Source organism: Marmota monax, unplaced genomic scaffold, assembly GCF_021218885.2.
Source record: "Marmota monax isolate L192 unplaced genomic scaffold, Marmota_monax_Labrador192_F-V1.1 WCK01_AAM20220418_F8-fsc00013, whole genome shotgun sequence".
NCBI lineage: Eukaryota > Metazoa > Chordata > Mammalia > Rodentia > Sciuridae > Marmota > Marmota monax.
The window spans coordinates 734,951-750,239 of NW_026692202.1; the positions used below are offsets into that span (position 1 = coordinate 734,951).

Below are 15,289 nucleotides of genomic sequence, written 5' to 3' on the forward strand. Positions count from 1 at the left end.
ATCAAAACCTAATGCCCCACTCAATCTGTCTTCTTGATGACACATTTGCTCAAGACTCAAGTTGTCTATTATCGGCAGAGAGGGAACACTCAAAGGAGTAACATGGCTGATGACAAGATGGGTGGACTTCTGTTGTTATTTTTCAGATGTGAACAGTAAAGAAGTCTGGGCAAAAAAGGGAAGAGGACAATGGCTTTCCCATGTCTTGCTCTACTTTGCTTTTCATCATGAACGTACTCTCAATAATGAGGACTGCCTTCCAGGTATTTTTTGAGTGGGGAGCTTTGCCATTTTTGTCTCTATATTAATATGTACTACATTTGTTCACATATTTCATAAATGGCTCATCCTCTAAAACATTAGACATTTCGTAACTCCATTGTGTAACTCATTCTAAGATAGCTGACTTTTCAGAACATTTGTATATTAGTCATATTTCTCACAAGTTTCATATACTCTGAAGAACTAATTATTCTCTTGATAATAGCCCAGACTAAGAAATTGCACTTCTTCAATTCCACTTTGCTTCAGCTATGTCAGCAAAGCTGATGTAACAGGTTAAAATGTTGGCAGCGATTATGTCTGTCATCTTACCTCACAGTTTGCTCCTCTCTTGAGAAAACGGGTCCCAGCAAACTTACTGGATCTTCTTGCTATTAGAGTGACATACACAGGTCGTCCATAGATCAACAGCTCTTAGAATTCAAGTTAAAGTTGTTTAGCAAAATCATAAATGTCACACAAAACCAAGAGAATCATTATACTTTAAGGGTACATTTATATATATCTTGTCCAGTGGCCTAAAGACACCAAAAACACTACGCAAGAATGGAAGAGAATTGAATCTGATAAATATTCAGAATTATGCAGGAATATTAGCAAAACCCAATCTGTCTAAGGTGTGATTTCTATGAATTCAGAGGAAATGGAACTGGCCAAGGGTAGATCTGTCTTTTCTTATAATCAAATCATGTAAGAAAATAAGTACAAATAATTCTGCCTATAGTCTTCAGAGTCATACACTTTCCAAAGAAAGCATGTGTCATTAGGATGTTTAAATTATGAAGTAATATAGAATATTGAGGAAATAGAGTAAACATAATTCTATAAAACAGGTCCAAAAACTGAACACTGAATTAATGTACAATGCTTAATAACATATATCTTATTAGTTATGGGACTTTATTTAAACTTCTGAGCCACACTCTCATCTACTATAAAATGGGAATTAAAAAGTAGCTATAGGTTAAAAATCACTAATTTAAAAATCTAAAATTCCAAAGCTCCAAAATCTGAAAATTTTTGAGTACCAACATAAGCCACAAGTGGAAAATTCCACACATGACCTTGTGTGATAGGTCATAGTGAAAATGCAGGCACACTAAAAATACTATATAAAATTACCTTCAGGACAAGAATTTAAGTTTTACAGGAAACATGAATTTCACATGTAGACTTGGGTCTCATTCCCAAGATATTTCATTATGTTTATACAAATATTCCAAAAATTCCCAAAATCCAAAATCTGAAAGATTTCTGGTCCCAATCATTTTGAATAAAGGAGAGTCAACTTGTACTTTTGCTAGGTGATTGGGAAGACTACTCGAGGTAATGCTTGTAAACTCCTAATGCCTAGCCTATAGTAAATGTTCAGTAAAGAGCAATTACTTTTATCTTCATACAGACTTCCAGGATTTATTAAATGCTTGATAACCAGGAAACTAGATTCATCTTTTAAACTAATAAGCTTTAAAATGATAATCTATGATGCTGTTCATTGTTTTAAAAAAAACAAGCATTTATTATTCTTTTTTTTTTTTGTGAGAACATGGCATCAAGATGCTCATTTATTATGGCAACAACAAAAGGACTTAGACTCTCAATTGGCTACAGATTTGATCAATTTATAACATACTGTTTCCTGGCTTGGTGATCAAGTGACTATCTTGGCTATCAGAAGTGTACTGAAGTGTGACTGAAATTCTTCTCATATTTGTGTGACTCCTGTGCCTTATAATACCAGTGATTCCTGGGAAACTGTTAAAAGACGGTTAAATGGACATCAACATTTAACTTTAGAAATTATGAATTTGGAAAAGACTATTATGGACACCTTTAGTAAAACATTACCTGAAATAACAGGATCTGACATTTTACAAAAATTGTCTTCAAGTATTGCTAATTTAAATCCTTTAAGTCATTTCTCTACCTTGTTGTCAGCTTCTTTAGGTAACACTGTAATAATTTTTGTTTTGTGTTTTTTTTTTAATTTTTTATTGTTGGCTGTTCAAAACATTACATAGTTCTTGATATATCATATTTCACACTTTGATTCAATTGGGTTATGAGCTCCCATTTTTACCCCATATACAGATTGCAGAATCACATCAGTTACACATCCATTGATTTACATATTGCCATACTAGTGTCTGTTGTGTTCTGCTGCCTTTCCTATCCTCTGCTATTGCCCCTCCCCTCCCCTCCCCTCCCCTCTTCTCTCTCTGCCCCCTCTACTGACATTCATTTGTCCCCCTTGTTTTATTTTTCCCTTTCCCCTCACTTCCTCTTGTATGTACTTTTGTATAATCCTGAGGGTCTCCTTCCATATCCATGCAATTTCCCTTCTCTCTCCCTTTCCCTCCCACCTCTCATCCCTGTTTAATGTTCATCTTCTTCTCATGCTCTTCGTCCCTACTCTGTTCCCAGTTACTCTCCTTATATCAAAGAAGACATTTGGCATTTGTTTTTTAGGGATTGGCTAGCTTCACTTAGCATAATCTGCTCTAATGCCATCCATTTCCCTGCAAATTCTATGATTTTGTCATTTTTTAATGCAGAGTAATACTCCATTGTGTATAAATGCCACATTTTTTTATCCATTCATCTATTGAAGGGCATCTAGGTTGGTTCCACAGTCTTGCTATTGTGAATTGTGCTGCTATGAACATCGATGTAGCAGTGTCCCTGTAGCATGCTCTTTTTAGGTCTTTAGGGAATAGACCGAGAAGGGGAATAGCTGGGTCAAATGGTGGCTCCATTCCCAGCTTTCCAAGAAATCTCCATACTGCTTTCCAAATTGGCCGCACCAATTTGCAGTCCCACCAGCAATGTACAAGTGTACCCTTTTCCCCACATCCTCGCCAGCACTTGTTGTTGTTTGACTTCATAATGGCTGCCAATCTAACTGGAGTGAGATGGTATCTTAGGGTGGTTTTGATTTGCATTTCTCTGACTGCTAGAGATGGTGAGCATTTTTTCATGTACTTGTTGATTGATTGTATGTCCTCCTCTGAGAAGTGTCTGTTCAGGTCCTTGGCCCATTTGTTGATTGGGTTGTTTGTTCTCTTATTGTCTAATTTTTTGAGTTCTTTGTATACTCTGGATATTAGGGCTCTATCTGAAGTGTGAGGAGTAAAGATTTGTTCCCAGGATGTAGGCTCTCTATTTACCTCTCTTATTGTTTCTTTTGCTGAGAAAAAACTTTTTAGTTTGAGTAAGTCCCATTTGTTGATTCTAGTTATTAACTTTTGTGCTATGGGTGTCCTATTGAGGAATTTGGAGCCCGACCCCACAGTATGTAGATCGTATCCCCGGTCCTGGAGCTAGATCTTAGAAATACAAAATGGTTTAGAACTACATTTTAGAAACTATAGCACATTCTGTTTGGTATCTTTGGTGGTGAAAAAAAAAAACTTGTTTTTTTCCTCAGGTGAATTTTATTTTGGGGAACAGATGAATGTGATTCAGGGTCAAATCTCATTATGCAGTGAATGATCAAGTTGATAATACCACTCTCTGGTTGAAAATGATTATAAAGTAATAAGCCTGATTTTCAAGTGTAGCACATCAAACTCACTCATCTCCATTTCCAGAGTCCTGTGTCTGCATCTAGCCTCTCTCCCCACTTACCATAAAGAAGACAACACTGACACTCTTTAAGGCAAACCTTTCAGGCTAGGTATGCCCCTTGATTCCACTCTTCCCAAATGGTCTGGCCTAAGAAGGCATAATTAATAATGTTTAGGTCCCATTCACCCACTTAGTGGTCTCAAAGAAGCCACTCCTTTAAAGCTTTAACTATAGGTCTTAAAAAAAAAAAAAAGAATGTCAACTAAAAAATGCAAATGCACAAATGCCCTCCATTATCTCAAAAAGAACAGAAAAAAACTAAATCCACTTGTAGATACTATACACTGCCTTTCTAAACCTCACAATATAATGACAATTTCTTGAATACCTTCAACGTTAGCTAGAAGTTAAATGAAAGATCAAGTTGGAGAAGGAAAAAAGTTTTCTTCAAATTGAACTCATCAGCTCACCCCAAGGTTCAACCTACTTCTATTTAGTATATTATTTTCCTTAACCCAGTTTGAAAATGGCTGTCCATTAAAGCTTCCTAAATATTACTTTACACATATTTCACCCTTCTGAAAAAAAATTTTTTTTTCAAAAATTCAAACACCAAACCCAAAGTCCTTAGCCTGACCACTAAGGTTATCTGATCACTGGCAATCTGACCCCTCCAATCTGCTTTCCACTACCTCCTACCTTCCCAGGAGTTTTATACACAAGCCATGAGAACACTGCCATATATTTTCCATTTTTACTCTCACAGTGCTATCCCAACCCATGATCTCTCTCTCTTGTACTTTTGAGGCCTGAGTTTTATTTAGGGCCCAGTTCAAGTTCTATTCCCATGAGACTGTCCTGCGCCATCCTCTCCACTTGCCAGGAATTCTGCTCCTCCCACAGAAGCATGATCTAAATAGCATGATACTAAATAGCTTAGTATGCATACAGCGTTTTCTTCTTTGCTACTTATTAATCTTTCTATGCACATAACAGGTCTGTTCAAAGAGTCTTTTTTCTTCTTTGTATTTCTATTGCCTGGCATTAGAATGTATAGAATGATTATTATAATCATATTATTTGCATGGAGTTTTTTGCAAATTGGTACAATGCAAGTTTAATAATATATACTTAAATTTTTACAAAAAGGATACTTGACTGCCCACAGAACCCATGAATAATATACAACAGCCAGTCACGATGCACTGTGTTTTTAATTATATCCAGAAGTTCACCATTCCATACATACTTCATATAAGGCTCACTACAGATCCCAAATACACCTGAAAAATAAAAATTGATGCCAAAAAAATAAGAAAACTGATTGACATTCAACTCATTTTTAAGTTCTTCCAATGACATTTTTAACTTCAAAGCAAGATGCCTGATTAATACAATTGTCATTTTCATTAGATATCATTCATATCAGTATCTAGAGCATTGTGCTGATTCTGTACTAAAATCAAAAAAGAAATGCTTTTTCTGATTTCTGAGAGTTTTTAACTTAAGAGAAAGGAAAATCAGAGGGAAAGTAAAGTCCCATGTACAAATACATTAAGAAGCCAAGAGACAACAGAGAGCAGGAGTTGAGAGCACAGCATGCAATCAGAGTGCTTGGGCCTAGGACATCCTGGCTCTGCCTTTTATCAGTAGCATGACAGGCGTGACCAAAGTGTTACTATCTCAGTGCCTCTGTTTCCTCATCTGCACCTGAATCATGTGGTTGCTGTGCATGAAATAAATTAGTACTGCACAGAAAGTGCTTAGAACAACTGCTTAGAATGATTGCTGAGAACAAGCCTGGCACATTACTCAATCTTCCATAAAATGTAGTTATTATTACACCAGGCCTTTTCACATGAAGAAATTAATTTCATCAAACATGATTTCAGAATATCCACATATAAGTGTATTAAACATCAATGAGTTTTAAAAAATCATCTATAGTGACAAGTAAGAAACAAGCGTATGTATAAACTAATAGCCTAAAATACAGCACCAGTTTTGGATAGTAGTCAAGCAATACTATTTTTTGCCTCAAAACATGATCTGATAAGAGTATTAATTAATTTATTTACTTTTGTGGTATTGGGGATTGAACCCAGGACTATTCTACCCCTGAGCTACATCCCCAGCCCTTTTTAAATTTTATTTTGAGACAGGGTCTCACTAAGTTGCCCAGGCTGGCCTCACACTTGTGATCCTCCTTGCCTCAGCCACCTGAGTCACTGGGATTACAGGCATGTACACCACACCTGGCTGAGAGTATTTATTTACATACTATAATGCATTTATAAAAATTAAACTTTCTCTGTCCTTTCAACGCATCACATGAGAGAATGAATAATGCAGACACTCTCCCACTTTGGCACCTTAGGTAAGTTACTTAACATCGCCATTTTCTAAACTGTAAAATGATAACCCTACTACTCAGGGATGTTGTTCAGATTAAAGAGTTTTTGCAAAGCCCCTGCCACATTATATGACACACAGCAGAGACTTTTCAAAATGTATTATTTTCCTTTTTACCTACTCTCCCATTTTTTTCCCTCTCTTTATTTCCTATCAGTTTTCCCCTGTGTGGGAAATTAATCCATGACCCCAGCAAAGGTGTCAGAATCCTAATCAGCAGAACTTATGAATATTTTATATTACATGCCATGTAGGAATAAAAGTACAGATGTAATTTAGGCTACTAAGCAAATTACTTTGAGCCAAAGAAATTATTCTGGATTATCCACATGAACCCAATGTAATCATAGGGTTTTTATAAATGAAAGAAGAAAAGAGGAGTGTGAATGTTAAAATGATGTAATGTAGAAAAACAACTTGGATGGCTGCTACTGGCTTTGAAAATGGAAGGAAGGGAGCGGAGGACCAAGAAATGAGAGAGCCCCCACAAGATAGAAAGGGCAAGAAAACTGGTTTTCCTCTAGATCCCCCAGAAAGAAATGCAGCCCTGCTGATACACCAAACTTATTTCAACGAGACCCATTTGGGAAAACTGACTTCTGTAAGATAATAAATGTGTGTTATACTAAGTTGTAATTTGTTATAGCAACAAGTAACTAATCCACTACATCATTCATATTTATCAAGTAATTTTTATGAGGCTTAGAGATATTATATGTAAATTTCTAGGCAACCTATTGTCCGCCCCCCCCCAAAAAAAATGTTGCATTAGTCTTTATGATGGAAAATAAGATGGACTATACTCTCTGATATTAACAAAAAATTTTTTCCATTTACACTTTACAAAAAGTCTAGACCAATAAAAAGTGCATGAATACCAGACCTTAAACTATACTACAGAGCTACAGTAACAAAAACGACATGGTATTGGCACCAAAACAGGCCCAAATCTTTACCATGTCAGCCTAGGATCTGACTTCCTGAATAAGACTCCTAAAGCACAAAAAGTAAAATCAAGAATCAATAAATAGGATGGATTCAAATTAAAAAGCTTCTTCTCAACAAAGGAAACAATAACATGAGAAGAGAGCCTATAGATTGAGAGAAAATCTTTACCACATGCACCTCTGATAAAGCATTAATCTCTAGGATATATAAAGAACTCAACAACTTAAGACCAAAAAAAAAATAACCCAATCAATAAATGGGCTAAGGAACTGAACAGATACTTCACAGAAGAAGAAATACAACTGATCAATAAATATATGAAAAAGTGTTCAACATCTCTAGCAATTAGAGAAATGAAAATCAAAACTACTCTAAGATTTCATCTCATTCCTGTCAGAATGGCAGTCATCAAGAATACAGGCAACAATAAATGGTGGTGAGGATGTGATGAAAAAGGTACACTCACACATTGCTGGTGGAACTGCAAATTGGTGCAACCACTATGGAAAACAGTATGGAGATTCCTCAGAAAATTGGGAATGGAATCATCATTTGACCCAGCTATTCCACTCCTTAATTTATACCCAAAGGACTTAAAATCAGCATACTATAGTGACACAGCCACATCAATGTTTATAGCAGCTCAATTCACAATAGCTAAACTATGGAACCAACTTAGATGTCCCTCAATAGATGAGTGGATAAAGAAAATGTGGTATATATACTCAATGGTATATTACTCAGCTTTAAAGAAGAGTGAAATTATGGCATTTGCCAGTAAATGGTTGGAGCTGGAGAATATCATGCTAAGCGAAATAAGCCAATAACACAAAACCAAAGGCCGAATGTTTTCTCTAATATGCAGACGCTAATTCAAAATAAGGCTGGCAGGGGCACTAGGGAAGAATAGCATTACCTTAGATTAGGTAGAGGGAAGTAATGGGAGGAAAAGGGAAGAGATGTGGGATGGAAAGATAGTAGAATGAACAAACATTATTACTCTATGTATATATGTGACTACATGACCAATATGATTCTGCAACATGTACACTCAGAAAAATGAGAAATCATATCCCATCTATGTATGATATGTATCAAAGTGCATAAATGCATTCCACAGTCATGTATAACTAATTAAAACAAATTTAAAAAAATTTTTTTAAAGTGCATGAATAGCCGGACATGTTGAGACATGCCTGTAATGTCACAGCCTTGGGAATCTGAGGCAAGAGGATCAGAAGTTCAAAGCCAGCCTCAGCAACTTAGTGAAGCCCTAAGTAACTTAGCAAGACCCTGCCTCGAAATAAACAATAAAAAGGGCTGTGAATGTGGCTCAGTGAATAAAATCCTTGGGTGCAATCCCTGGTACAAAGAAAAAAAAAGTGCATGAATAATGGCTAGAAAATGTCAGCATACAATTTTCTGGCTGGCCTACAAACAAAATCACATGGTGATTAATGATCTCTATAAAAATGAATTGGTCAAGTTCATGAATCTAAAACAACCCCATGTAAAGATAAAGAGCACTGAGGGATGGAGAAATATGAGAGGAATGTGAATAAATTTAATGAGATGCCATTTCATGGACGCCACATTAACATACATTAAATATGCTGAAAAGCACCTACCGCTTCCACCTTGTGTAATTAATCCTTCATCTTCAAAGATGTCAAAACTCTCCTGGCGACTCTGGGTTGTTTCTGATTTTAACATCTCCAGGGGCATTCGCAAGACAGTAAGATTATACTGAAGTGAGTGAGACAAATCATAGCTGTAACTGAGAAGAGAATTTTAACTTGAGAATTACAAAAGCAAAGCACGTTTCATGATCTTGCTCCCTTATGGAATTAAAATCTGTGAACTAAATTACTTAGCACCTGTTATTTCAACTTAGAAGCAATGCTGTTCAAATAAGCACTGTAAAATAGCAAAATATGAACATGATTGGAAATTCAAAAACTCACAGCATGACTTAAGATATCTGCATGAGTAAAAATAAATAACACATTGTGAGTAACTTATATTCATTGATTTGCACAATGTGCATTTATTGCTTCATGCTGAAATCAATGTACATTCATGGTCTTATGCATAGGGGTCACATTTTCATATGTATTTGGATGGGATCCTGAAGTTATTACAATATCCACTACAATGGTACATGGTTGTGAACACTAGTTTACACATGAGCCAAAATGATTATATTAATTATTATTGGTAGTATAATGACTAAATAAAAAAACAAGAATAAGCATATAAGATAAGCCATTACAGTGAAACATGTTTCAGGAGAGTAAAACCTTATAAAAATTATAAAAGTCTATGCAAATAAAATTTGGACTTTAGGCCAAAAGAAACCTGTTACAGTTCTGATTTCACATAATTAATAATCTTATGAGTATCTCTAGCATATATTTTTGGCACAGAATTTCAAAAGGTATCTTGAATACTTCAGGTTAATACAATTTGTTTTTAAAATATTTTAGTAATATTTTAAGATGATTACAATTCTGACTGGAGAATCAAACACCTTATTATTTCTTTTTAAATTTATTTACATAATTTAATTGAAACTGATTTCAGTTTCATCTATGAAATTCAACTTTACTACATTTTCTTGACGGTTCCATTCATTTTATAGTAGACAATCTTAAAGAGATAAAAGCTATATTAAGAAGCTAGGGGGCTGGGGATGTAGCTCAAGCGGTAACACGCTCTCCTGGCATGTGCGGGACGCTGGGTTCGATCCTGAGCACCACATAAAAATAAAATAAAGATGTTGTGTCCACCAAAAACTAAAAAATAAATATTAAAAAATTCTCTCTCTCTCTCTCTCTCTCAAAAAAAAAAAAGAAGTTGGTTTCTGACATTTAACAATCAGTTCTTCCTATTTTAAATAATTGCTTTATTCTAGCTGAATCTTAAGGATATAGTATACCCTTCTTAAAAGACTATGGATGAGGCACAAAAACTTTAATCTTCATTATTTTTACTTTTGGAAAGACTTAATGAAGACAAACCGAGAAATATGAAGCAGAAGATCATTTTTAATAGTATCACTGAATTTCAGTAATAATTCAGACATTATAAACATAATATCAGGCAATAAAGACTAAAAAGAAAATGATAAAATACAAGGAAAATATACATTCAATAAATATTTATGGGGATGGAGGTATGAGTCAGCAGTGGAACACTGCCTTGCACATGTGAAGCCCTGGGTTCCATCCCCAGCATTAGAAAACAAAACAAAACAAATATTTACGAAAGTGAAAATTATTTCATTAGGAGCCCTTCACTCTGTGATTATTAAAACAAATTTCAATTTTACATAAATGAAGACATCAAACAGTATACATAGTAGACATGTTTTTATTTCATAAACAAGTGATTAATCTATTAATTAAAAATAAATTTCTAAAAAATGCAAATTACCCTGTCAGTATATAATACCAACAGCTACAAATGTGCTAGGTAGACCTAAAAAGAGCATGCTACAGGGACACTGCTACATCGATGTTCATAGCAGCATAATTCACAATAGCAAGACTGTGGAACCAACCTAGATGCCCTTCAATAGATGAATGGATAAAAAAAAAGTGGCATTTATACACAATGGAGTATTACTCTGCATTAAAAAATGACAAAATCATAGAATTTGCAGGGAAATGGATGGCATTAGAGCAGATTATGCTAAGTGAAGCTAGCCAATCCCTAAAAAACAAATGCCAAATGTCTTCTTTGATATAAGGAGAGTAACTGGGAATAGAGTAGGGACGAAGAGCATGAGAACAAGATGAACATTAAACAGGGATGAGAGGTGGGAGGGAAAGGGAGAGAGAAGGGAAATTGCATGGAAATGGAAGGAGACCCTCAGGGTTATACAAAATTACATACAAGAGGAAGTGAGGGGAAAGGGAAAAATAATACAAGGGGGAGAAATGAATGACAGTAGAGGGGGTAGAGAGAGAAGAGGGGAGGGGAGGGAAGGGGAGGGGGGATAGCAGAGGATAGGAAAGGCAGCAGAATACAACAGACACTAGTATGGCAACATGTAAATCAATGGATGTGTAACTGATATGATTCTGCAATCTGTATACGGGGTAAAAATGGGAGTTCATAACCCACTTGAATCAAAGTGTGAAATATGATATGTCAAGAACTATGTAATGTTTTGAACAACCAACAATAAAAAATTTAAAAAAAAAAAACAAATGTGCTAGGTTCTCTTTCAGTTCTCATGACTGAGGTTCTTATTAGCACATGCTATTTTGTGTTCTATTTTTTAATTTGGATATTATAGCAGACAGAATCTTCCATCTATCACAATAATTCTTTCTACTAGATCTACATATTGGTCACATCAGTGGTGGTGTAACACTTTATCATAATACTATACCATAATTTACTTGCCTGTTCTTTAATTATTGATATTCAGACTATCCCTGGATTGGTTGGTTTGCTTGTTAGGCTACCATAAATATATGTCCTAAAATGTCTCTTTACTATTGGGGATTCATATTCTCCCTCCTAATATATTTTTCTTAGGAGGTATTTTCATATATACTTAATTTCTCTCCAGGAAAATTATTAATCTGAGATGGCACCAGCAATATGTCAGTATTGCGATAGTTGTCCTATTTTTAATTTATTTGCACCTAATTTTGCCAGATTATTCAGTGAAAATTGAACTGTGACACTGTTACAACTCTCTGGCTGAATGCAGAGTTCATGTTTCTAATTCAAAACTGCAAAACAAAAATATTTCCTTAAAACACATCAAGTCCTATCTAAAAAAAAATAACCTTTATAGTGAGACTACCCTTTAGTTTATCCATTTGAATTTTCTGTTTTCCAATTTTATTGGTATAGTACATAATGGTGGGATTGATTGTTACATATTTGGATATGCACACAATATAACAATATATTTTGGTCAATATCACTTCCCAGTATGAATTTTCAAATATCAGATTTTTAAAAGAAATAACTACATTTAAATGCTTTTAAATAAATTAATTTGTTGTTTTTTTTTTTTTAATGTAGAAGTGCTACTGTGTGCTCTCACTTTATTTATACCCCCTGGAAAATAATGTAAAACTTTAAGTGATTGTTAATAGAGACAAAACTAAGTTACAACTTACCTAAAGTAAAAATTGCTGGATAGGTCCACATTTTGAAATATTCGTAGATACCTTAAAAAAAATCAAAGCATGTAAAAACATTCTGGAAAAACATTCAGATGATACAAACTTATATATATGCTTATATACACTTATAACATATATAACATATGCTTATATATATTTATATTAGTAAAACACTCATTAAACTGAGTAATTCAAGCCATTCCTGAATAGAGATTTCATCAGAAGCAGCTCTAAATCTGCTGATCATCCCTAAAAGACTCTTAACTTCATAGTTCGTTCCTCGTCACTGATTATGCCTGTCAGAGGCAAAATCATACACCTACATGTGTGGGGCATTTCGACTGATGGCAAGATAGCAGTAAATAACTGTTTTCACTTTTACAGTGTGGTTTTGTAAATACTTTGAGGATGGAGAGAAGAGTATAACAAAAATCAAATATTTGTGCATCATCATAATTTTAAATTGGAAAATTATTTTGTTTTGTTGGTACTGGGGATTGAACCCAGGAGAGCCTTACCACTAAACTATATACCCAGCCCTTTTTTTAAATTTTTATTTATTTTTTAATTTTGAGACAGGGTCTCACTAAATTGCTGAAACTGGACTTGAATTTATAATCCTCCTGCCACAGCCTCCTGAGTCCCTGGAATTGGAGGCATGTCATACCTGGCTAAGTTGGAAAGTTTTTAAACTGAAGAAAAAATTATAGAATATCCACCTGCCTTTCACTCAAGAGAAACAAATATACACGTTTTTATATTCACTTCAACTTTTTAAAAACAAAATAATTAAAACATACTTTAAAGAGTTAAAAATCCCCTTTGTTTATTCAGTCCTGTTCTCTCTCTCTAAAGGCTACCACTTTTCTGTTACTGACATGAATGAACCCTTCTGTCCTAGTGTGCCATTACTTCTACCCCATTACAGACACCTTTAAAATTACATGTAGCTCAATGTTCATAGCAGCTCAATTCACAATAGCTCAGCTATAGAACCAAACCAGATGCTCTTCAATAGATGAATGGATAAAGAAAATGTGGTATATATACACAATAGAATATTAGCCATAAATAAGAATGAAATTATGGCATTAGCCAGTAAATGGATGAAACTGGAGGCTATCCTGCTAAATGAAATAAGCCAATCCCAAAAAACCAAAGGCCTAATGTTCTCTCTGATATGTGGATGCTGACCCACAATGGGGGTGGTGGGGATAGAGGTTCACTAGATTGGAGGAGGCACAGCAGATGCGGGGATGGGAATGGGAAAGACAGTAGAATGAATGGAACATAATTTTCCTATGTTCATATATGAATGCACGAACAGTGTAACTCCACATTATGTACAACCATAAGAATGGGAAATTATGTTCCATGTATGTATGGTATGTCAAAATACATTCTACTGTCATGTATAACTAAAAAGAATAAATAAATAAATAAAATTTTTCTAAGTGACATGTAGCATTATACTATGTTGAATACATTTGCCCAAATCATTCCAAACTTTGTATATTCTTCTGAAACCCTTTTTTCCCACTCAATTTTTAAAGTAACTATGTTAAAAGCTAAGGATTTAATATGTTCACTTAAACTGATGTTTGCTACTTCATCATATAATACATGCCACATTTTATTTATCCATTCCTTGACTTAAGATAGACTGTTAGGTTCTTTCTAGTTTCCCACTATAAGATACAATGCTGCCAAGAACATACCACTTTTCTATATACTTGTATGAGTTTCTCTAGGGCACGTATATAGAAGCAGAACTACTGGCATATACATAATGCACATTTTCAGTTTTATTAGAACATGTCAAATTGTCTTCCTAAGGGGCCAAATTAATATCACTTTATAACTTGCTGATATTCACATTACTCATAGCATAAATTCATTTCCCTTGTCTCTGCTAACATTTGACAACAACAGATATTTTAATTATTCCCAATATAGTGAGAATGAAATGGTACCTTTTTAAATTTACAGTTCCCAAATTACTAGCAAGGTTCAGCATCTCTTTTGTTAGCTAACGTTTAACCATTTCTCAGTTAGGTTATCATCTTCTCACTAATTTGTAAAAATTCTTCAGATAGTCTACATACTAATCTTTATTAGACTTTCAGACTTCAGCTTATCTCCCAAAATCTGTCTGGATTATAATATTGTTTTAATATAAAAAGCACCAAATATGTCATTTTTTATAGTTTGTGCTTTTTTTAAATTTTATTTGTGAAATCCTCCTCCCTGTTAGGATCATAAAAATACTTTTTTTTTTCTCCCTTAAAATCATCTTTGAACTTCTGGAATTGCCTCTTGAGTACTGTCAGAGATTAGAATCTAATTTATTTTTGTCCAAATTTAAAACCAGCACCATTTAGCATAACTTTTCCCCAATGATTTGTTGTGCTCACTCTTCTCATATGCCATTTTCCCACATAAAGTGAATCTTTTCTAGACTTTTTCGACTCTGTTTATCAATCATTGTTAGTTCCTTCTCCAATACCAAGCGTATTACTATCTGGTTATCTTAATTATACTTACTGATTATCTTCATTACTACAAGTCTTGCTGTTTGGTTAGGTTTATTTCTTCTTGTTTTCTATTTTAGAATTATTATCGAAACTCTACTTAAACATTTGCTTTTCTATATGAAAATTAAAATAATTTTGATATTTAAATTTTTAAAAAATCCTCTGGAATTTGATTAGTTACATTAAATTTATGAATTAATTTTGGAGAAAACCAATCTTTATGACATTGTCTTCTCATCCATGAACAAAGGGACATCTTTCCAATTATTTAGGGATTTTAAATATATTTTAGTAATGATTTAAATTTCTCCATAAGGTTTTGTGTAGCTTCTGTTGTGTTTATTTCCAGGTGGCTTATGTGTCTGGGTGCTGTTGTGAATGGGGTCATTATTAAAT

The 15,289-nt window shown here is 34.3% G+C and overlaps 1 protein-coding gene across 4 annotated transcripts in view; it reads right to left on the reverse strand.

Moving 5' to 3' along the window:
• Fig4 (FIG4 phosphoinositide 5-phosphatase) overlaps positions 1 to 15,289 on the reverse strand; it is a 111,484-nt gene that overhangs the window by 71,725 nt on the left and 24,470 nt on the right. For 2 of the 4 annotated variants that reach the window (XM_046430039.2, XM_046430047.2), the window contains exons 5-8: positions 12,354 to 12,404; positions 8,838 to 8,986; positions 5,004 to 5,132; positions 595 to 695 (exon numbers count right to left, since the gene is read on the reverse strand). In XM_046430039.2, the coding sequence (XP_046285995.1) occupies positions 595 to 695; positions 5,004 to 5,132; positions 8,838 to 8,986; positions 12,354 to 12,404 (430 nt within the window). The remainder of the gene's footprint in view (positions 1 to 594; positions 696 to 5,003; positions 5,133 to 8,837; positions 8,987 to 12,353; positions 12,405 to 15,289) is intronic. The other 2 variants (XM_046430065.2, XM_046430055.2) reach the window with 2 other exon arrangements.